At 49.4% G+C, this 21,025-nt stretch overlaps 1 protein-coding gene across 5 annotated transcripts in view; it reads left to right on the top strand.

Annotated features, from left to right (window-relative positions):
- The first annotated feature begins 405 nt into the window (after nucleotides 1-405).
- TLR8 (toll like receptor 8) overlaps nucleotides 406-21,025 on the top strand; it is a 30,569-nt gene continuing 9,949 nt past the window's right edge. The window contains exons 1-5 of one of the 5 annotated variants that reach the window (XM_059156437.1): nucleotides 406-2,785; nucleotides 3,868-4,034; nucleotides 6,479-6,591; nucleotides 14,676-14,826; nucleotides 15,478-15,707. In XM_059156437.1, the coding sequence (XP_059012420.1) occupies nucleotides 15,570-15,707 (138 nt within the window). In that variant the 5' untranslated portion in view covers nucleotides 406-2,785; nucleotides 3,868-4,034; nucleotides 6,479-6,591; nucleotides 14,676-14,826; nucleotides 15,478-15,569. Of the gene's footprint in view, nucleotides 2,786-3,867; nucleotides 4,035-6,478; nucleotides 6,592-14,675; nucleotides 14,827-15,477; nucleotides 15,708-21,025 lie in introns of those variants that run through there. The other 4 variants (XM_059156438.1, XM_059156440.1, XM_059156441.1 and 1 more) reach the window with 4 other exon arrangements.

Here is a 21,025-nt window from a genome sequence, read left to right on the forward strand (position 1 = left end):
CATCGACAAACGGTTTTCATCCCAAATTCTTAGTGATCTTGGGTGGTCACTCTTTGGTGAACCTTCAGAGGGCCCTCCATGTGGTTCTCTATGACTGAGGCCACTAAGTCAGGCTACCAGGAGCGCGTGACTGCTGGGTCCCTTCGAAGTTCTGAATGTCCCACTGCTCGGCTCACCCGAAGGGACTCCGGACCGCCCATGAATCCCCCTCCACTGTCAGGGCTTGGCCCCCAGCTCCTTTCCCCACTGGACTTGCCAGGTTGTGTGCTTTCTCCTCAGATGCATCCTGTGCCTTGGCCAGACGTGGGATCCACGTCTTTGCAGGATCCAATCCAAGGGGTTGGGTGGGGGGGCATTTGGTAGGGCAAGTGTTATGGCCGAGAAAAGGCAAAGCAAGCCTTCTGCAGAGGAGAAGGGGGGCGGTGATGAGGGTGCTCAGAGCTCCGTTCCTGCATCAGCGTCTCCTGGCCCCATGTTCACATCTGTTTCCTGCTCTGTTTGGACATCCCTAGGTCTAGATGGTCTCTTTAATGTAAACAGAAAGCCTTCCTTGGGGGGAGGCTGTCCCCCTCCCTGCAAACACGCTTTTTATGTACTTCCGCCTTCTCCTCCGAACCAGGATGAATGGCAGAAACAGCACGTGTGCTAAATCGTAGAATGGGGTGGGGATCAGGTTCAATCAGCCCACCGCCTCTTCTGCACCTGCTGAAGTGAGCAGGTTTACGGGACAGGCCGTGGGAGCCTGTCCGTCCTTGGAACTTTGTGCGCCAGTACTCAAGCGGCAGTCCGTGCATGGGACACACCGCCAGTCGCCTCTGCTAGAAGATTGAGCCCTTGACCCTAAGGCACCCTGGGGGCCACTTGTAGCTTCTGAGGCGCGAAGAGCAGTGTGGGAGGGGAAGTCAAAAAAGGGCTGTGCTTAGGGGAGCCCCAGGACCGAAAATGATCCCCTTTCACTGAGGTCACGTGATGCAGGAAACCAGGAGACCAAGTCTCCACCCCAGCAACCAACAGAGAGAAAGGGTCCGCAGGTGCCCATGCGCTTGTGTGGACACAGGCTGGGGGTGCCCCACGCGGGTGGCGGGTGCGCGGACGGCAGGGCGGGCTCAGCCTGTCTGAACTTTTTTCTTTTGCCTCCACCTCCCTCTCAGTTTCCTCTTCGGCTTTGGACTCCACAGCGAGACTTGGGTAGCCCGCACAAATGAGGAGAAGGAGAGGTGGCTGCGGCTGCGGGCGGGATTCTCCTGCCTGGAAGCCATGGTTCTGTGTGTACCCTTGCGTTCCAACAGATCCCTCTCCCACACACCCAGAGTAAATCCCCGCCTGCTTCGACCTTCCCCCTGGGGTGGGGGACGGCAGTGGGACTCTCTGTCCCATTCAAATCCTTGTTCTTCCTTATCTCAAATCTCAACCCTTTGAGTTAAGAAACCGGATAAGATCTGGTCCGCTGCCTTTTAAGATTACCTTCATCTCGGATAGTAGTCAATTTCTAACATGTTTGCCATAGGCTTCTGGGGTCGTATTTCTCCACACTTACATGGATCGCTTCTCCCTCCTGGAGATTTATATGAATTAAATGTTTTGGAAGAGCCCCGACTTACGCTGACTGAGGAGGTATGAGTTCTAGTGTCTCACAAGGAGCATGGTCCAGCAACAGTCTGCTGGGATCTGGAAGGAGATTGGAAGTCCTGGTGGCCTCGTGGCCTTAGAGCCCCCCGAGTAGGGCAGGGTGAGGTGGGCAGCAGAGAGCCCGATGCGGGCCTCGATCCCAGAACCCTGGGATCATGCTTAACCAACTGAGCCACCCAGGGGCCCCTATAACCTGCCAAGTATTTTTTTAACACACGGCTCTTCTCCATTAACGTGTCATGATGGATTAATCTGTGAGATAATCAGCTCCCCAGAGCCGGCCACCTAAGTCGACAGAACACAGGAAACATGTTCTGAAATGGAGAGAATGAATCTGAAACAATTTCGTGTTTGGCTCCCATTCCCGAGGGCAAGGCCCCCAAAGGGAATGACAGGGCAAGGGGACAGCGAGGAGGATCTCAGGAAGAACAGCATAGGATGAAGTTCCTGGTCCCCGGACACTGTTATGAAATGTTATGGAGCGCGAGGGAAGGAAGTCACATTTCTTAAGCAGCAAATGCCAATTAATGCTTCATTTATTCCATTAAATCTTCACATTGCCTCTGTGAGGCTGGTGTTAGGAGCTCTGCCTTTAAGGATGGATGGGTTAATACAGAGGGGTGTGGTCAGCTACCTGAGGTCACAGAGGACAGAAATGGTTCCAGCCCAAACCCACCCAGCTCTGTCCCACCAGCTCGATTGGTTTCCCAGTGTTACTGGGGGCCACAATCACCTAAGGAGCTTGGAAACCATGTGGATTCCAGGCCTCCACACCAGCGAGCCGGATCTCTGGGGCCCAGGAGTCTACATTCTAGAACTAGCCCAGGTGCCTCTCCCCAGCTGGTCCACAGGGCCAAGTTTGGGAAGGACTGCAGCTTCCTCTGGGACACCCAGGGTGGTTAATAGACGGGTCTCTTCAGCAAGGAAAGCCTGGGTTCCCCCAGGTGTGCTCAGTTTCTCTTTCTCCTTCCACGTATAACTCTCGGCGCTCTTACCCCACTGCCAGCGAGTGGAGCTGCGCTTAAATCGCAACACCCCCGCCCCCGCACTGGATTTGGAGGGATATACTTTATTTACATGGCGTTGGCTGCTCTGTTTGAGGCTAAAATGTGAAGACAACTTGGACAAGAACACTGACATATTTGGGTAGAGATGGGTAAGTGGCCAACTGGATTCACAGTCCCGTAAGTCCTGACAAATAGAGCTCCTTATAATCACAATTTAAAGGGCGCTTTGCTAGAATTTCCCTAGTATCTGACCGAATTCATGGTTCTGCGGATACGGTGCAGAGCGCCACCTAGCGGAACCTCATGGCTGTCGATATTCATTTCCTGAGACCCTTGGCTGGGTCTCCAAAGTGAGGTGTGGGAAGAAAATGCAAAAATAGATACCATCTTTTCAAAAGTGTGTATGTGGCTATTTCATCAGATACCCATTGCATTAATACGGAAATATATCGGGACATATGTTAAATGTTGTTTATTGGTGAGAGGGCAGTATAAAAAATGTTGAAGACCATAGATAATCAGATCTTGGTTTTGAGCATTTATTTCCATTGCTTTGGCTTGGTGTCTCAAGATGGAGGGGTCATGCATTTCCCTAATGTTAACCCTGGGGTTTAAGCAAATATCGAATCCCTCTTAGTATGTCTCTGGCTCTCCCACTCAGCTTCCCTTGCTGAACACCCCTCACTCATATCCTGAAAATCTAACCCGTAACCGTGGTCTCCTGGCGTCACGCTCAAGCCCACTGGTCTGTAAATGGTAGCTTTGAAGTCTGCTGGGATCTGATAGTTTAAAAGTTAGTGGTCTTTTTCATCCTACTGAACTGTGAGTTCAGGAACATTCCCTGGGTGGGCACAAGGCTCAGGTGCCCATGGCCCCTTCCCGCAAAGTTAACCAAGTCAAAGATGATAGAATGCTTTACACGCTTATCGCTATATGGTTTATATACATTCATATGTAGGTGTGGTTTTGTGTGTGTATGCTTGTGTTTATGTGTGTATACGTGTGTTACTAGATTTGCTAAGTCTAAATACTATATAGGTTCGTTGTAAAACTAAGTGATATAACCCATGAAAAGTACTCAACATGGGGTGTCATATTTATCAAGTGCTCCATAAATATTAGCTTATATTATTATTTTTATCTTATTACTTTAGATATAGGATTGATTTTATATTCTCGAACGGTGAATATATATATGTATTTTTAAAGATTTTATTTATTTATTTGACAGACAAGAGATCACAAGTAGGCAGAGAGGCAGGCAAAGAAAGAGGAGGAAGCAGGCTCCCTGCTGAGCAGAGAGCTCGATGCAAGGCTCGATCCCAGGACCCTGGGATCATGACCTGAGCTGAAGGCAGAGGCTTTAACCCACTGAGCCACCCAGGCGCCCCTTGAACAGTGAATATTTTTAATCTTTTAAAACACACAGTGTCTGAGAATTTTCTCCTACAAACCATTTCTGCTCAACATTTCATGTGCTATATTCATATACTGTTTTAAAATTTTTTCATGTAAGGAATGACACTCAATTTGTTCACCCTTCCCTTCATTACCTAGTCTCAATCACTGTGTGGTCGACTCTTGTTTTCTTTGGCTGTAAAGCCATCAGACTTTCCAGAAATGTCTCAGATACCCAGACCTCATTTCTGTGGGCTTTTTTTCAAATATAATTTCTCATTTTCCATAATCTTCTATCTAACCATGAGAATGCTGACCACTTCCTGCTTAAAATTTATTTGAGGAAAGTCCCTTTTTGTTGATCCAAGTTCCTATATTTCCCCAGTTCTGCTTTTTCCTATGATCCTACAAGAAGAAAAGAAAATCCAAACGTATGAAGTAGTTCCAAATGTTGGTTTGCATGAAACCGTGTGATGGTTCTTTTTTTTCCATTTTAAAGATTTTATTTATTTATTTGAGAGAGTGAGCAGGACCAGAGGGGCAGAAGCAGAGGGCAGAGGGAGAGAGGAAGAAGCAGACTCCCTACTGAGTGGGGAGCCCAACGTGGGGCTCAATCCCAGGACACTGGGATCAAGACGTGAACCAAAGGCAGACACTTAACGGACTGAGCCACCCAGATCCCCCAACCCTGTGATGGTCCTTATCTATAAGAATCAGAATTGAATTCTGATATGTGCCCTAACTCTGGGCATAATTTCATCTTCATTGTCACACTGGAGTTTACTTTTTCCTGATCGTCTGTTCTCATGAAACTTCATTCAAAAAAACCTTCTTAAGAGAGGCCATTTCAAGGTTTATAACCAAAAGTATAAAGTGCTTTCTTCTGAGGATGCGATGTGCAGGGTTTAATCTCTCCCGAAGAGGGGCTGGTCGCCCACGGTGAATCACGCCCAGCCTCGGTGAAGCTCGCTTGGCCGATTCGAATCCCACCCAGGAAGTCTGCAGGTTTCAGAACCACAGGTGTCTGAGGGACCAGGTCATTGACCTCTCTCGGCAGCTGAGCAAGACACACGCGTGCCAGGTGGGGCTCAGATCCAGCGCTTGTCAAATGCGATGCCCAGTTGAGTCGACCCACCCAGGTACAGGTAGAAAGACAGAAATGCAAGTCTTCAGTCCAGAGCGTGGGCTCCTCACCATACAGGGCTAACTCGGGGCAGCGGAAGCAAAGATGGGGTACACTCTCCTTATGGGCAGATGGTCCCAAGAGAAGAAGAGCTGGGAGACAGGAGCAAACAGGAGCGGTGACCATTCCCCACTGCGGCCACCGTGACAAGTCACTCTGTTGGCCGTGGGAAGCATAAGAATCGCTGCGGTTCTGATTGGCATTTCTCTGATGATTACTGATGCTGAGCACCTTTTCATAGATGTGTTGGCTCTCTGTGTTTCCTTTTTGGAAAAATGTCTCGTCAGTTCCTTTGTCCATTTTTTGAAATTGGGTTTTTTTTGTTTCGTTGTGGGTGTTTGTGTTTGGTTTCTTGCTGTTGAACTGTATGAGTTCCTAAGTATTGTAAATATTGACCCCTAATCAGATTTGTGGTTTACAGAAGTTTTCTCCCATTCTGTAGGCTGCCTTTTTAATTTCGTTGCCGGTTTCCTTTGCTGGGCAGAAGCTTTTTCGTTTGACGGGCTCCTACTTCTTGATTTTTGCTCTTGTTGCCTGTGATTTGGGCTAAAAAAAAAAAATCATTGCCAAGACCAATGTCGAGGAGCTTTCCCCCTATGTTTCCTTTAAGGAGTTTTGTGGTTTCGGTTGCTATGCTGAAGTCTTCAGTCCACGCCCACACACAGGTGAGAGGTGACTCTGTCCCATCAATCACGAGGGTTGCAACCATGGAGATTCTCAGGCTGGGGACCATACCAGGATATCTCAGCAGGAAGGACATACTTATTGGGAGATTTAGATATTGACGCCCCCGCCTGTCACAGTAGGTTCTTAACCATGGTTGCACCGTGAAATTACCCAGGGAGCTTGAAAAACACCCCCATGCCTGGGCCCCACGTACACGGATTGTGATTGAATCGGTCTGGGGCATAGCCAGGGCTTTCACAGGCGAAGTTGAACAACCTGTTCTCAGACTTGAACGTGCATCAGATTCACCTGAGGGTCTTCTGAAAACTCGCTGCTGGCAGGTCCCAGATCAGTTTCTGATTCAGTAGGACTGGAGTTGAGCCCGAAAATTTGCATATCTAACAAGCCGGACCCACGTAATGCGGAATGCTGCCGGGCTGGAAACCGCACTTTGAAAACCCAGGGCTCCTGGGTCAATACATTTGAGTCCTGACGTCTGCATTTTAAGTAGAGCCGGATGATCCCCGAATGAGTGCTATAAAGACCAGTCTTTGCAAAACCGTCCCCGGGACATTGTTTATATCTACTGCTTTAGGTACTGAGATGAGGAGGCCGGGAGACCGCGTCACTGAGAATGTCTCCTTTCCTTTGTTCCCATCCAAGCTGACTTTCGGCTCCGTGCACGTTGCCTTGGGGGACATGTGCAGGGTAAGTTATTTGGATTTTGTCTTTAGGGGCCTACTGGTCTTAGGGGATCATAAGGGGGTTCGGAGAGGTAAAGCGACGCGAGGACATCTGGGTCTCCAGGAAGGGCGCAGGGGAAAGGCTGCTTCTCCACCCTTTTTGAAGAGGGAAGAGACTGGACGGGCCAGGGAGGCCCGTTGTTGGTGCTGAGAAAAGAGGGAATGTGCCGACTTTATGTGCAAAATGATTATGAAATGGATGGCATGCACGTGTGCACACACACCCACCCCAACTCTGAAACCACCGCATCAGACCCGGGAACTGCGTGCACAAGCCCTGGGAGGCAAGGCTCATCCAGGCTTCTCGAAGGATGAGTTAGGTTTTGGGAGAGTCAGGTAGGGAGAAGCTCGGAGATGGAAAAGAAACCGAGTCCTAGAAAATCAGTGTTTCTTTCCGCACGTCGCAGTGGGCAGACCGACACGCCTCGTACACTAGCCACGCGTTCAATACTTAAGCGTTTTCCACCTGGCTGCATTTCCTACCTAACCTGGTTTTTTTTTTCTCAAAAATCAAACTCAGTAAGTAGACTTAGAATATACACTGGGAAGTCGGAGCTTTATTTCATATCGCTCAAAATGTATAAATTTAAGCCTTCTCTAGCTCATTGCTTCGTTAAAATCCTCTATCTACTCCCAAATGGGGGGAGCAAAAGTTTATGATTTTGTAGCGTTTGCTTTTCTTAAATCTTAAACCCTTTTGACACCCATTGGTCAAATCGTGAACGACAATTCTTTCTGTTTAGAAACTTGGGTTGGCGTCACGGAAACTGCCCCCAAACTAGGAATAAAGACTATATACACAAGCAGATTTGTATTAACTTTCACAACGATTTAAATTTTCATACTCCTGCATACATTATCACACACAAACGGCCGGTAGGGTCCTGCTAGTCACAAGTCCGAAAGAGCGGGCTGGGAGCACCACCTGGTGGCAGGATGGTTATTAACACCTTCGCCCTTGGCTGGACCTTCCAGAATTTCTGACCTGAGCCTCCAACCTAACAGGCTGTTCTCCAGTTTTCAGCGTGCCCTCCTATTTGAATTAATGGATTATTCCCCAAATCTCCTCGCATGTTTTCAGGCTCTGGTATTGAGCCCTTCCCCCCAGCAGATGCTCTCGCCCCCAAGTATCCGACCTCACCTCCTGCATCCCAAAGACACCGGAGACTCCCCGCCGTGCACTAGTTCCAAGGCCCTCCCCTCCACACCAGAATGTTTATTGTCACAGTCTTCCACACCACTGCACAAAAACGAGGTTCTGCACCCCCCAAAAGAGCCCATCCACCAAGATCCGTATACTATTCCTCAAGGAGAGATGGGCCTCCCTTAGGGGTTCCTTCCCCTTGGAAAGTGAAAACCCCACCCAACCTTCTCAGGGCTCCTTGCCTTTTGCGGACTTGGAAAACCTGTTCCATCAGGAATAGCCTGTGAGCTGTACAAACACGCTTTTCCATTTCCGGGTTTCGCCTCCCCGGAACATGGTTCTGTTACTTTCCTTCCAAAGATATTTGCTGTGGCATTGTTTGTAATTTAAAAAAAAAAAAAAAAAAATGAGGACTAACCCAGATGTCAATCAATGGGAGGTTCTTTAAGTAAATGGGAGGTCCCTTAAGTAAAACCTTACAGCTGTACGATGCGCACAGCAGAGCCATTACAAATCATAATAAGACGGATCTACAAATTCAATACAAGGCTGGGTGGAAACGGTCCAGAGCGGTACTTGTCTGATCCCATTTTTCCAAAAGCATTGTTTGTAGCGCCAGGTCAGTATACACAGAATATCGTTAAGATCACATACCCTGTTGTTAATACTGGTTCTTTTTGACAGGTGGAATTTGAAGGGCGTTCAGCCTCTATGGTACACATTCCCGAATTGCAATGTTTAGAAGTAGGTGGGAATCTTAGAATCAGGAAAGATTTATATATTTTTAAAACTGGCCCATATTTTTTAAATGGCCCTTAATTTTACTGATCTAATGCTCTGAGTTTCCCTCCTGGTGTCCCCACCGTTTATCCACAGATAGGGGCACGGGACAGCACTGGCTGAAAGAAGCGGTGCTCGGCCTCGGAAGGCTGACCGTGGAAACTGGGCCTGGGAAAATGGAGCGTAGGGCAGGGCGTGACAGGTGCCCAGAGCTCTCGGATCATGTGGGCAAATTACTGAACCTCTGCAAGCCTGCTTCCTCCTCTGAAAGCGGAAACCATAATCCCCAAGACAGCTGAGTGTGGGCTGGAAATGGGAACGGCCCTGGAGGGGTGCCTGGGACACCAGGTCTGAGAATACCGAGGGACAATTGGATAGAGATGGGCTCTAGATGGCAGAGAAGCTCGCATCGCCGCTCCCGGGGCCGTGCTGCTGTTGCTCATGGCGCTCTGGCTGAGGTTCTAGAAGCTTCTGCAGTGTGCTGGGCTCCTTGCTGTGTGGGCCAGGTGACGGGGTCTGATGGCATCCCCCGCTACTGGGAAACCCCTTCTAACTTGGCTTTTGATTCTTCTGCTCTCAAAACCACTTTGTCGAATGTTGCTGGTCATCTTGTGTTTCAACATTAGACAACTTTTTATAGGTCCCTGGAATCCTTTCTGTTGTCGGAATATCCAGTAGTGGCACAGTTCTGGAGCCAGAGTCACCTGACTTTTTTAACCTCTTGGTGCTTTAGTTCCCTCTGATATAAACTGAGCACAGCCACAGTCCCTCCATCAGGGGATCCTGGGAGTGGCGAGTAAGTTCGGAAGGGCTGGTCCTGCCACAGAGTGAGCCCTCCTGAGGGTCAGCTGCGGCTGGGGAGCCCTTGCTTTCTTCTCCGACTCTCCATCCCTCTCTCCCTTTATTCCAGAAACATCCGCCGAGCTTGCCACTATGCAAGGAGGGTACAACATTGGCGTTTCTGCCCTCAGAGACACGCTGATGAGAGTTCTGCCCTCCCTGGTCAGTGAATGCCAGATAAGAGTTCGAAAAAGGGAAACAGGACGGCCTGACCCTTTGGGAGTTCAGAGCATGAGGCCTTGCCTGGCATGGACACGGGGGGGGGGGGGGGGTGGGCTGGGTGAAGCTTTGTGGGGGTGCTGTTTAGAGGAGGCCACTCCGAGCTGATGAAGTCCAAACTGCGTCTTGGAGGAATCCCAGAAGGGAGCCAAGTTTGCGTGGACGGGTGACATGGGGGCGGTGTGCGTGGCACTTGGGAGGGGAGACGGAGGACTAAGGACTAGGTCAGGAGGGGCTTGCCCCTGGGGAGCTGGAAGGGGCAACCCACCCAGCCATCTGTTTTGGATCTGTGGATCCGCCCTCGGCTTCCCCCACTCCCCTCACCCCCACAATGGCTCTGCAGTACAAGTTGTACGGCTGTAACATTTTACTTACTGGAGCTCTATCCATCAACATTTCCGTTCGTCCTAATTTTTTTTCTAAATTACAAAGTCACGACTAGCATATTTGGATGGGAAACAACACAGCGCCGATGTCCACACTTTCTGCCTGTGCTTGTCTTTGGAAAAAGTTTTGTTGCCTTGTCTCAAGTAGGAACATTCACCTTGTATTTGATCTATCTCTACGACCCGTATGCATATACAGAGAATCTGAACCTAGCTCAGTTTATAGAGTCCTTTTTCTTTGTAGCATTTAAATACATCTTGTACTTTAGACTGGCTGTGAATTTCTGTAATAGTTGCAAAAAGAGCACAGAGAGTCCCGGTAAAACCCCCACCTGGGTTCCCCTGTTGTTAGCATCTTCTAGGACTATGCTACATTTCTTGACACAGTATTATTAGTGAACCCTGTTACTTTTTTCGGGTTCCATTAGATTTCCCCTAGTGCTCAGAGTACCTTATGACATGTAGTCGGCCTGTCTCCTTAGGCTGCTATGAGCTGCGACAGTCACTTGTTTTCCTTGTTTTGGATGACCTTGGCAGTTCTGCAGATCACTGGTCAGGGATTTTGTAGAGTAGCCCTCCGTTTGGGTTTTTCCGATGTTTTTCTCCTGATGAGACTGGGGTTATGGGTTTTGAGGAGGGAGAGCCACAGAGGTGAAGTGCCCTGCTTGACGCATCGTATCAGGGATACCTGCTAGCAGTGAACTTAGTTTTCCGTTTGTCCGTCAGTTTCTATTAAGCTAAATATGGGTTCCCACTGACGTGTCTAAGCAACCCAGGGCCACGTTCTGTCCTTCCCAACCCTCCTCACCCCTCGGCCCGCCATAAGCTCTATTTTCGACCGAGCCCCTTTATATCTTAACTTTCTGAAGCACCCCCCCCCCACCCCTGGCCATGCCCCTTCTTACTCACAGATAAGATGGCTAAGGCTTGAAGCTTTACAAGCTACACACACCTTCCCATGTGACCGCGGGCTCAAGGGAACAATCGCACAGGATGGTTTCGCTCCATCACTCTCAAGTCCCTCAACTGTGGCGCATCTGTGCGGGCTGCCGCCCCCCGCTCTGTCCCCACCACCTGACCTTAAAGCCCCCTGCTGTGTCAGCCAGCTCTCACTCCCCTCAGAAGCCTTTCCCTTCACGATGCTGTGGGGTTTAGAGCAAACCAGGGCAGCCTTGTCAAGCCCCCTCTGCCTCCGTGCTCCCCACTGCTCTCGGCTCTGGGGTAGTGAGGGAAATTCTAGACACTGCCATTTCTCCTGATTCTAGCTGGGGTATCAGGAGGAGGCTCCCCCTCTTCCTGGTTCCCAGAATTTATCTGGGGCTTCTGAGTTTCCTCCTGGTCTTCACACAGACCAGGCCCTTGTCTGAGATCCAGCTGGCATCTCTCGCCCTCTCTGTCTTGCTCCTCTCTGACCATCTGCCCCTCTTAAACCTTATCCAGGGAGAGGAAATACCATTTTAGGTGTATGTATTTCGAACATCTAGAACTCGACTGCAACTTTCTTGGGTCCTGTGACACCGACCCTTCCCTGACGCAGTGACTGCCTCAGAGCCCCCTTCCCACCAGAGGAAGGTCTGGGGATTGGGGGAGGGGACTCTCACTGGTAAACGTCTTACGAGGCCTTTCTGTTTCCCTAATCCCCCTTTGGCCTGGGAACGCCTGTCAGCACCTAAATTGGCTTTGGCGGACCAGGAGCAGCCAGAACGTCAGTGTGCCCGCAGTGCGTCAGTGGAGGGGGAAGTTTTATGATGTGGATAAGGTATTAGAACACAGAGTTAGTGGGAGCTGGAAAACTCACCCTCATCCTCTTCGGGAAACATGGACAGAAGGCTTGATCAAGTCTGGCTTTTCACTTAGGACATTTGCGAAGGGAGAAGTTGAAAGCGCACAGAGCAGAAGTGGGGTGGTGGGTTGCCATACTCTTCTCTACCACTACTGCCCTCTTGACCTTGGCCTTCAGTTCCCACATCCCTGCAATAAGGTGGCCCTTCCAGCTCTCAAGTACAATGGCTTTTTGTGGTGTCTTGGCCCATTATTTGAGACAGTGGCTTCAGGAAACACAGGAATGGGTTGCAACGAATGGAAACACCCAGGTTTTCAGATAGTTGGTCTGCAACCTGGGACTGCCTCAAAAAGGGAATTTGCAGAGGACTGCAAGACCTTTCCTTGGCCCTGCTTGTGCAGTCAGACATGCTGTTGAAAGGAGACAGTCCTATTCATGATGCTGAAATAGGCTTCAATTTGTTTAGCTGAACCATCATGTACAGTTGCACAGGTTGTCCACTGCTCAAGAGTAGTTGGCGATATTGCCAAGTGAGGCTGTAATCCAGCCCTCCTTCTTCATACCTAGCTCTCTGCTCTGATCTGGGGCTACATAAGCCACAGGAAGTATGCCTTCAGCTAACTTTTTCATCCAGAGGGCTGCCATTTTCTCATGGATTTTGAAGTTTTTGTATAGACTAGCGCTTTAAGCTTTTGTTTAAAATGAGAAATAACAGGCACCTGGGTAGCTCAGTTGGTTAAGCAACAGCCTTCTGCTCAGGTCATGATCCTGGAATCCCAGGATCGAGTCCCACATCGGGCTCCCAGCACCATGGGGAGTCTGCTTCTCCCGCTGACCTTTTCCCTTCTCACGCTCGCTCTCTCTCAAATAAATAAAATCTTTAAAATAAATAAATAAATAAAAGGAGAAATAATGTACAAATGGTGAAAAACTGGTGGGGAATGAGCCTAACGGGGCTAACAGAGTGCTCTGGAGGGTGGGTTAAGGGGCTCGGGAGTAAGGGAAGAATGGGAAGTAGGAAGTAGGGGAAAAGCTATGGAATTGTGGGAACAGGTGCGGGAGGACCATGAGCTGGACAGCAGCTGCTACCTGCGGCCGAGTCCTGTGGCCCACATCACCTGTGTCTGTGCTGACCAGGGAGGGGCCGCGGGCCTGGAGGTACCTTAGGAAGCTGACTGGGGCTCCCAGACGTGGGCCCGCAGCAGCCATGCCCTCAGGAGCTCTGCACCTCAATCTCAAGCCAGGATGGACTCACATCTGATGCGGTTTTGTGTAGAGGAATCCTCTCATGCATTCCTTCATCTAAATCTATTGCTTAAGAAGCGGTTCTTTCCTATGACTCCTTCCACTGTAGCTTTTCTGTTCTCCATGTTGAATTTTTTTTGGACACACAACTGATGGCAGGTTCCTGGGGCTGTCCTAGGTCTTGAGCCCTCTTCAGGGCTCCACGGGATTTCCCTGTGTGGCTGGCCTGCATGTGGGAGAAGCCACCCGCTGCCCTGTGAATGCTCGGCAGCCCACTGAGGCCGGAGGAAAGGAGCACGGCTAGCACCCTGCCCGTGGCTCCCCGGGCCCGCTGTGGGCCACAGCCCAGGGGAGCGGGAGGGGCAGGGCAGGGAGAGCAGGGCTGGCTACTGAGGGCCAAGTGTGAGGCTCAAGTAGAGGGCCGGCTCACTCTGGCCTCTTTCTGCATGGGACTAGGCTTCCGGTTTGCAGTGATCATCCTGCCTCGGTGTCAATGTCATTGCCCTCTTTCATGGTTACTGGTTGTGTGGAAACACCTGAGAAGGTTCACTTGATTTGAATAAGTGGCCCAGGTTCCTAAGCTTGCCCGGCACAGCACCGACTAGACTGTGAGCGTCGCCCCACCATGTGCCGGGCTTGGCGGGAGCCCAGCTGACTGGCCTGTGATCGGCTGACCCTTTGTGGCTGGGGAGCCACGGTGTGTGTGTCTGTCTTTTCTAGAAAGGCTGGCCAGCAGTCCAGCCTGAAGTTCAGCCCACTTGTTCAGCCCTACTGGCAATCCTTTTTACTTCTTTTTTTTTTTTTTTAAATTTAAGATTTTATTGATTTATTTGAGAGAGAAAGTGAATGACAGCACACATGTCGGGGCAGAGGGGGGCAGAGGGAGAGGGAGAGGCAGGCTTCCTGCTGAGCAGGGAGCCAAGGCTGTACTCGACCCAGGACCCCGAGATCATGACCTGAGCCAAAGGCAGGCGCTTAACTGACTGAACCACTCAGGCGACCCTTTACTTACTTTTTAAAACTTCATTTTTGACCAAATTGTTCGAGGGAAACCAAGAGACTAGTAGCAGGTAGATGAGATCTCTGAGCTCACTATCATGAAGGCTTCTGGGGGGCCCATGAAGCCACAGGGTGTGTTCCCTTGGGGGGAACAGTAATGATACAATGTGTGTGGAGCGGGGTGCGTGTGTGTGCATAAAAATGTCACCCCGGTCCCACCCTGTCCCCAGTGTCCGGCAAGAAGAAACACATCCTATCCCTTTCCAAGTGAATCTCTTGGCCAGGGGTCAGCCGATGTTCTCTAGGAAGTAAGTATTTTAGACTCTGTGGGCCAAGAGGCTCATGAAAGACATGAGGTAGGTACTTACATAATAAGAGAAAAACACATCGCACGCTTATTTAATTGATAAAATTCAAACAATAATCGAGTGCACTTTTTTGTAATATAGGTCTAATAATGACAAGGATGGCATTCTCTGGGGATAATCACATTCGTGTATTTGGAGTTCAAGGTTAGCGTTCCTTAGCATCAGATTGATTACAAATGTTTATCTGTAAAAATTATTCTTCACCCCCATCCCCCACGCCCCCCTACCCCCGCTGGATTTGGCCCTTGTGCTGCAGTTTGCTGACTCCTGTGCTTAACCCTTCAGAGGCGCTCTGAGAGCCCCGAATCCAGGAATCCAGTTCGCTCATCAGACCGAATCAGGAAATTAACACTTCCTGCCTCGTGAATGCTCGCGAGCTTGCAGCCACCTGTTCCCTCATTCGCTGGATGTTTACTGAGCTGCTACCGCGGGCCAGGTGCGGGCTGAGGTGCGGGGACACTGGGGGTGAGACTCCCTCTCTGCACCCCACGCCCGCTGGGGGACCCACACCCACCTCGCTCTGTGCTGTTTTGGAAACCCGTGGAACACAGATGAAGGAACGCAAATGTTATTTCTCTGCTTTATAGAACAAAAGATGAGTTTAGGCAATCCTAAACGGAATTCAAATGTGATGTGTGGTGAAGTTTATAAAAACACACCGAAGTTTTCTTTTTCTTTTTTTTCTTTTAAAGATTTTATTTATTTATTTGACAGAGATCACAAGTAGGGAGAGGCAGGCAGAGAGAGGAGGAAGCAGGCTCCCTGCTGAGCAGAGAATCCGATGTGCTGCTCGATCCCAGGACCCTGGGATCATGACCTGAGCTGGAAGCAAAGGCTTTAACCCACTGAGCCACCCAGGCGCCCCTCACACTTGAAGTTTTCTAAGTCAAAGAAAAAATGTCGCAGTTTCTCTCCCTCCTTTTCCCCTGATCCTGCTCTCCAGAGCAAACTGATGTTAACATTTTGGTGAGGCTCCTTGTAGCTTCCCCCCCCCCACCATGCACACCCACAACTCCCCCCATATGTGTTCTATTTGTATCATTCATTTAAATCGTTTTATAAATAACGTTCTGCCCCTGAATTTCAGTTTTGAAATTTTAAAGCACAGTCAAGAAATGATTTGGCAACAGTTAAGAAATCACAAGTTCCCTTCTTCCCACATAAACTTCTGCAAACTGCATGCCGGGTTCTGCTGGTGGTAAAGCCGCCGAGTTCAGGAAGTTGGCCAGTTTCTTTGCTCTGAGCACACCGAGTAACAGAGGGGAGCCCTCCCTGGTGCTGCAGGTGACCGATGAGAAATTAGGACGACAGAGCCTGGTAAGCCACTTCTGTTCTCTTAACAAAGCTTTCCCACGAAATGCATGATTTCTGATGGACTCCGAAATGCAGCTTGGGGGCAAACAATGCAAACACAGAACGGGATAAATGGGGCCAGCAAGTATTAGAGCACCTCTCAGTGATGGGCACTAGACATTGAAAATCAAATACAGTGGTCTGACTGATTTGAACAGGACAACAAGCAGATTCTAAGTTAGGAGCTGACTGGTCCTGCCAAAAACAGTAGTCTCTTCTAGAACCAAAGGGTTGGAAACAAAGTGAGCAGCACAAGTGTTTTTCCTTCACTATCTCTACAAACGAAGGACAAATTCTCATCTCACATGCTCTGGTCACTTGCTAGGGCCTCGGCAAAGCCTGAAATTAGCATACTCCAAGGCATGTTCAATATTCGTTGCTACTTTTCTTGTTCAGGACTTTTAAGTAAACCTGTTATCGTTTCTACAATTGTATTCTGTAGTCAGGAGGTCGGTGTTTGCTACTGTCGGGAAAGGTCAGGCTGAAAAACAAAATTTATAATTTGAAGAAGTGATGTACTTTCGGGGCACCTGGGTGGTGCAGTGGGTTAAGCTTCTGCCTTCGGCTCAGGTCATGGTCCCGGGGTCCTGGGATCAAGCCCCGTATCGGGCTCTCTGCTCAGCAGGGAGCCTGCTTCCCTCTCTCTCTCTCTGCCTGCCTCTCTGCCTACTTGTCATCTCTCTCTGTCAAATAAATAAAATCTTTTTTTAAAATTTTACATTTTATTTCCAGTTAGTTAACATATAGTGTAATATTTGTTTCGGGGGTACAATACAGTGATTCAACACTTCCATGCAAAACCCAGTGTTCATCACAAGCACATTCCTTAATCCCCATCACCTGTTTCCTACACCCCCCCCCCCCCCGCAACCTCCTCCCTGGCGACCATCAGTGTGTTCTCTAGAGTTAAGAGTCTGTTTCTTGGTTTGCCTCTCTCTGTGTGTGTGTGTGTGTCTCTCTCTCTCTCTCTGTTTCTCTCTCTCTCTTTCCTCACCCCCTTTCCTCATCTGTTTTTGTTTCTTCAGTTCCACAAATGAGTGTGATCACACGGTATTTGTCTTTCTCTGACTTATTTTGCTCAGTGTTATACTGTCTACATCCAACCACATGGTTGCAAAAGGCAAGATTGCATTCTTTTCGATGGCTGAATGAAGTTAATTTTGAAATCCACGCGATGCCCATTTTAGGTCTTGAAAGGAATTAGGTTCGTACCGCAGTTCAATGATGCTTTGTGAACGGACTGCAACAGCCCAACAGGGCCGCCAACACATGGGGAACTGGGATTGAAGTTATCCGATTTCTACTTGGCCTGTGAAGCTGCTATGCAAGCCACAGCCAATATAATTGTATTATAAGAAATGAAAATGGAATCATAAAAAACTCAAACTAGCTTGGAAACGTGACCTGCTTCCCTCCCTCCCATTGGTGATATGGGTAGGACCTCGCGGGCCCCTGGCCTTGGAGCAGAGGTTGTTAGCTTTGACTGTGCATTAGAATCACAGGGGAACCCCCAGACTGATGAAATCAGAATGTTGGGGCCCGGGCCTGTCGGTTCGTAACTTCTCAACCTTGCAGCTTTCTCAAGGTGAGTCCAAGAGCCATGGCCTTAGAACAGTGGCCCACAGGGCCTTTGCTTAAAGAGCACAGTGCTTTTGTAGGGAGTGAGAAGGTTCCAGGAAGAGCCAGATCTCCCTCATTAGCCCCTTGGTTGGATTTCAGAAAGCAAAATCAAGGCTCTGAGTGTGCCTCATCTGCAAAGCCCAGGATGTGGCTTGTGGAAAGCCCAGACTTCAGCAACATCAGGGTATGTGCGCAGAGGAGGATGGCGTTACTCATGGTTTGTCTTAGCAAGTCCGCTGGCGATTATTTGTAAGGGCATCTTAGGGTCAGCTCCAGAGTCCACCGAGGGGCTCGTCATTCCAAAGGAATGTGTTAACTTCAGCTGCATTATTAAACAGAGCTGAGGGATTTGTTGTTTTTGAAACTCTTACCAACCACCTCCGGAATTTGAATCCTGAATGTTCCTGGTGTGGCTATGAGTTCTCTGTGGACCGTCCAAACCAGACCATAGCCAAACAGCTGCTTGCTTCTAGAATTACCAAAGTGCCAACTCCTCGGGGATCTCTAGGCTCAGCTGCAGCTCTGCCACCTACCATTTGAGTAGCTTCTTCGGGCCTCAGGTTCCCCATCTGTAAAATGGGGTCTTTTTTTTTTTAAAGATTTTATTTATTTGACAGACAGAGATCACAAGTAGGCAGAGAGGTGGGCAGAGAGAGAGAGGGAAGCAGGCTCCCTGCTGAGCAGAGAGCCAGATGCGGGGCTCGATCCCAGGACCCCGGGACCATGACCTGAGCCAAAGGCAGAGGCTTAACCCACTGAGCCACCCAGGCGCCCATGGAAAATGGGGTCTTAAAGTAGCACGTGCCATACTGACAATCATGCTATTTGAATCCCCCGAAATACAGTAGGGAGCACTTGAGTGCCTTGCCAGGAAGCAAACCCCAGGACCAGTGCAAGTCACACGTTTTTGTATTTAATCCTCATAAAAGCCAGGAAATTGGGATCCATCTCCTCGTTGACATGCGGATTCAACATGGTAGTGGTTTCTCTCCCAAAGCCGTTAGCGAATCCATCAGATTTGGGAAGGATAAAATATATTTTGATTAGTTGTAAATTTCACCTAAGCTGACAAACCCTGTCAACCATTTCTTTACTAATTTACTTTCATAATGTCTCCGCGGGCAACAGATTCAACAGCAAGTGAATCAGAACCCATAAAAAATTATAAATAGGTTCCCGCTGGGCAAAAATTCAAGTCTGGTCGAACACCACATCACGCCCAAATGGCTAAGTAATTCAAGTGACCATGTTTTAGAATCAGAAGGTTCTCCTGGGTTATCCGCGGGACCCATCCTGAGAAAGGGGATACAGCTTAGGAGATGGTCTGAGACAAAGGAAGCCTTTGAAGAGGGAGAAGGAAGGAGGCATCATTGCAGAAAGTTTGCAGCCTAGGAAGAGGATGTAGAAAGACAAAAACATGTTTCATTTCAGGATGGCAGGCTTGTCCCCCACCTCACCCCCACCCTGCCCCCCACCCCCAGATGATTTTTGCCTGAGATTGTGAAATTGTGTAGCAAAACATACAGGGTTGAGGTGAGCATCGCCCAGTGGGGGCACTTCCTTTGCACCCAGCACCATCTGTTTCTGTCCTGCCCGCGCCCCTCACCCCCTCGGGCGGGGTTCCGGGGGTGGCCCCTCACGGCGTCCTCAGCAAAGGCAGACTTTTCTGAACGCATCTTCAGAACTCCCTGGTCTTCTGTCATTGTGGTTTTGGCGTCCGTTGGTGTCCAAGCGGAGAAGGCAGGTGTGAGGGAGAACTAGGGTCAGTTGTTCTCGTTGTGCTGTTTGGGTCCTTCCGAACCCAAAGGTGACACCTGGTCTGTTGTCAGCGATGGACCCAACTGAAGGACGGAGCATGCATGGAAAATAGGAAAACAGTTGTGAAATCGCTTCCTCTGTAGCTAGAAACCGTGCTATTTGGCGGGGAGGGAAGTTAGCAGGGTGTGTGTGTGTGTGTGTGTGTGTGTGTGAGAGAGAGAGAGAGAGAGAGAGAGAGAGAATGAGATTCCTATGCTTTCTTTAAGGAAATGGGTCCTGACTTTTTCTGGGTGTTCCAAGGCAACACCCAGTGAGAGATCCAGACCACGCAGAGCCAGTCATCCTCAGGGAACGTTCTAGGCAGGGAGCTCACCAGCCTTTCTGAACAACGGCTTCCTCGGGCGGCTGGGCTTTGTCTAGGCACTGGGTTCCACCGGCCGCTCTCAGTCCCCGCTGCCCATTCTCGGGCTCCGCAAACTTGGTGGCTCAAGACAACAGAACTGGATCCTCTCAGCTTCTTGGCGGCTCTGAGGGAAATGTTCCAGGTCCTTCTCTTGGCTCCTGGTGGGGGCCAGCAGCCCTGGGCATTCCTTGCAAACTTCCTTCTTCTAAGGACATCAGGCGCTGGACTGGGGAGACCCTCACTCGGCATGGCCTCGCTTTGACTGGATTCTGTGGCCAAAGACCCTACTTCCGAATCAGTTCAGACTCATGGGTACAGAGGTTAGAGGTTCAGCTCGTCTTTCGGGGGGTTTCAACTGAACCCGCAACATTCCCCTTTTCTGACCCTTGCCCTCCACCTTCGCTGCTCCCGGTCGAATATTTCTCTCCCTGCCTGTGGCTGTCTCCCCACCTTGTGCCCCTGTGCCTGATCTGAACCCCGGAGTGAGACCGTGGACAACCAGGGCCAGCTTCTCATTAGAGAGCTCTTCTGTTCTTAGAAGCCACAGGGCCTAGGGCCCGTGACACTTTAAGGAAAGCTTTCATTTTCTTTAAAATCAGGAAAATCATATAATTCAGGCCAGACTGTGTTTCTCTTTATGCCAATGTGGTCATAAAAGAGAATTTTGACTGTTTTTTTTATCTTAATGGACGAAGGAGTGCACAAAGGCCAAAGTGTGTTGGCCCCACCTCCTAATTTCTGATTTACCAGAGAGGAAAATTCAGGAATTGCTAATATGTCCCCAGTGAAGGAGACTGAAGTATTTTTTAAAATGTCTTTATTTATTCTGGAGCAAGAGCGAACGAGAGAGCATGGGGGGAGGAACAGAGGAAGAGGGACAGGGAGACTCTATGCTGAGCGTAGAGCCTGACACGGGGCTCAACCTCACAACCCTGAGATCGTGACCTGGGCTGAAACGAAGAGTCGGATGCTTAGCCAAGGTCCCCTAGGAGACAGGAGTATCGATCCACAATCCCTTACCTGAAACCCATGGGCCAGCATGGCGTCAGAGTTCAGAATTCATATTTTAGCAAGATGATATGTTACAAAACACTTCCAACAGGTGCAAGTCACCCACATGGCTATTTCTTCCATGAAAGGAGAAATCTCACGCTAACTAGCTAAATACAGATTATAGTAGCCTTACAGTCAGTTCAGGTCCGGTTTGGGTGGCCAGTAAGTCCTAAAAAACAAAGTTCTCTGGTGCTCGGATTTTTTAGGATTTCAAACTTGCAGACAGGAGACCGAGAATCTGTGCCAGGACAGACAGCACCTGCATTAAGAGACTAAGTGTTAAACCACTGTCCTGGGTGACGGAGGCTCACTCTATCCATCACTGCTTCTGAATTTTTTTTTTTTCTGTTTCTGTTGATTTCTGTCATGCTAGGTGAACTGCTCAGGGGACGGATACTCGCTATTACGCAAGGCGTGGAGGGTGGGGGTCGGGAACGGGGGTCATATA

Source organism: Mustela lutreola, chromosome X, assembly GCF_030435805.1.
Source record: "Mustela lutreola isolate mMusLut2 chromosome X, mMusLut2.pri, whole genome shotgun sequence".
NCBI classification, from domain to species: Eukaryota; Metazoa; Chordata; class Mammalia; order Carnivora; family Mustelidae; genus Mustela; species Mustela lutreola.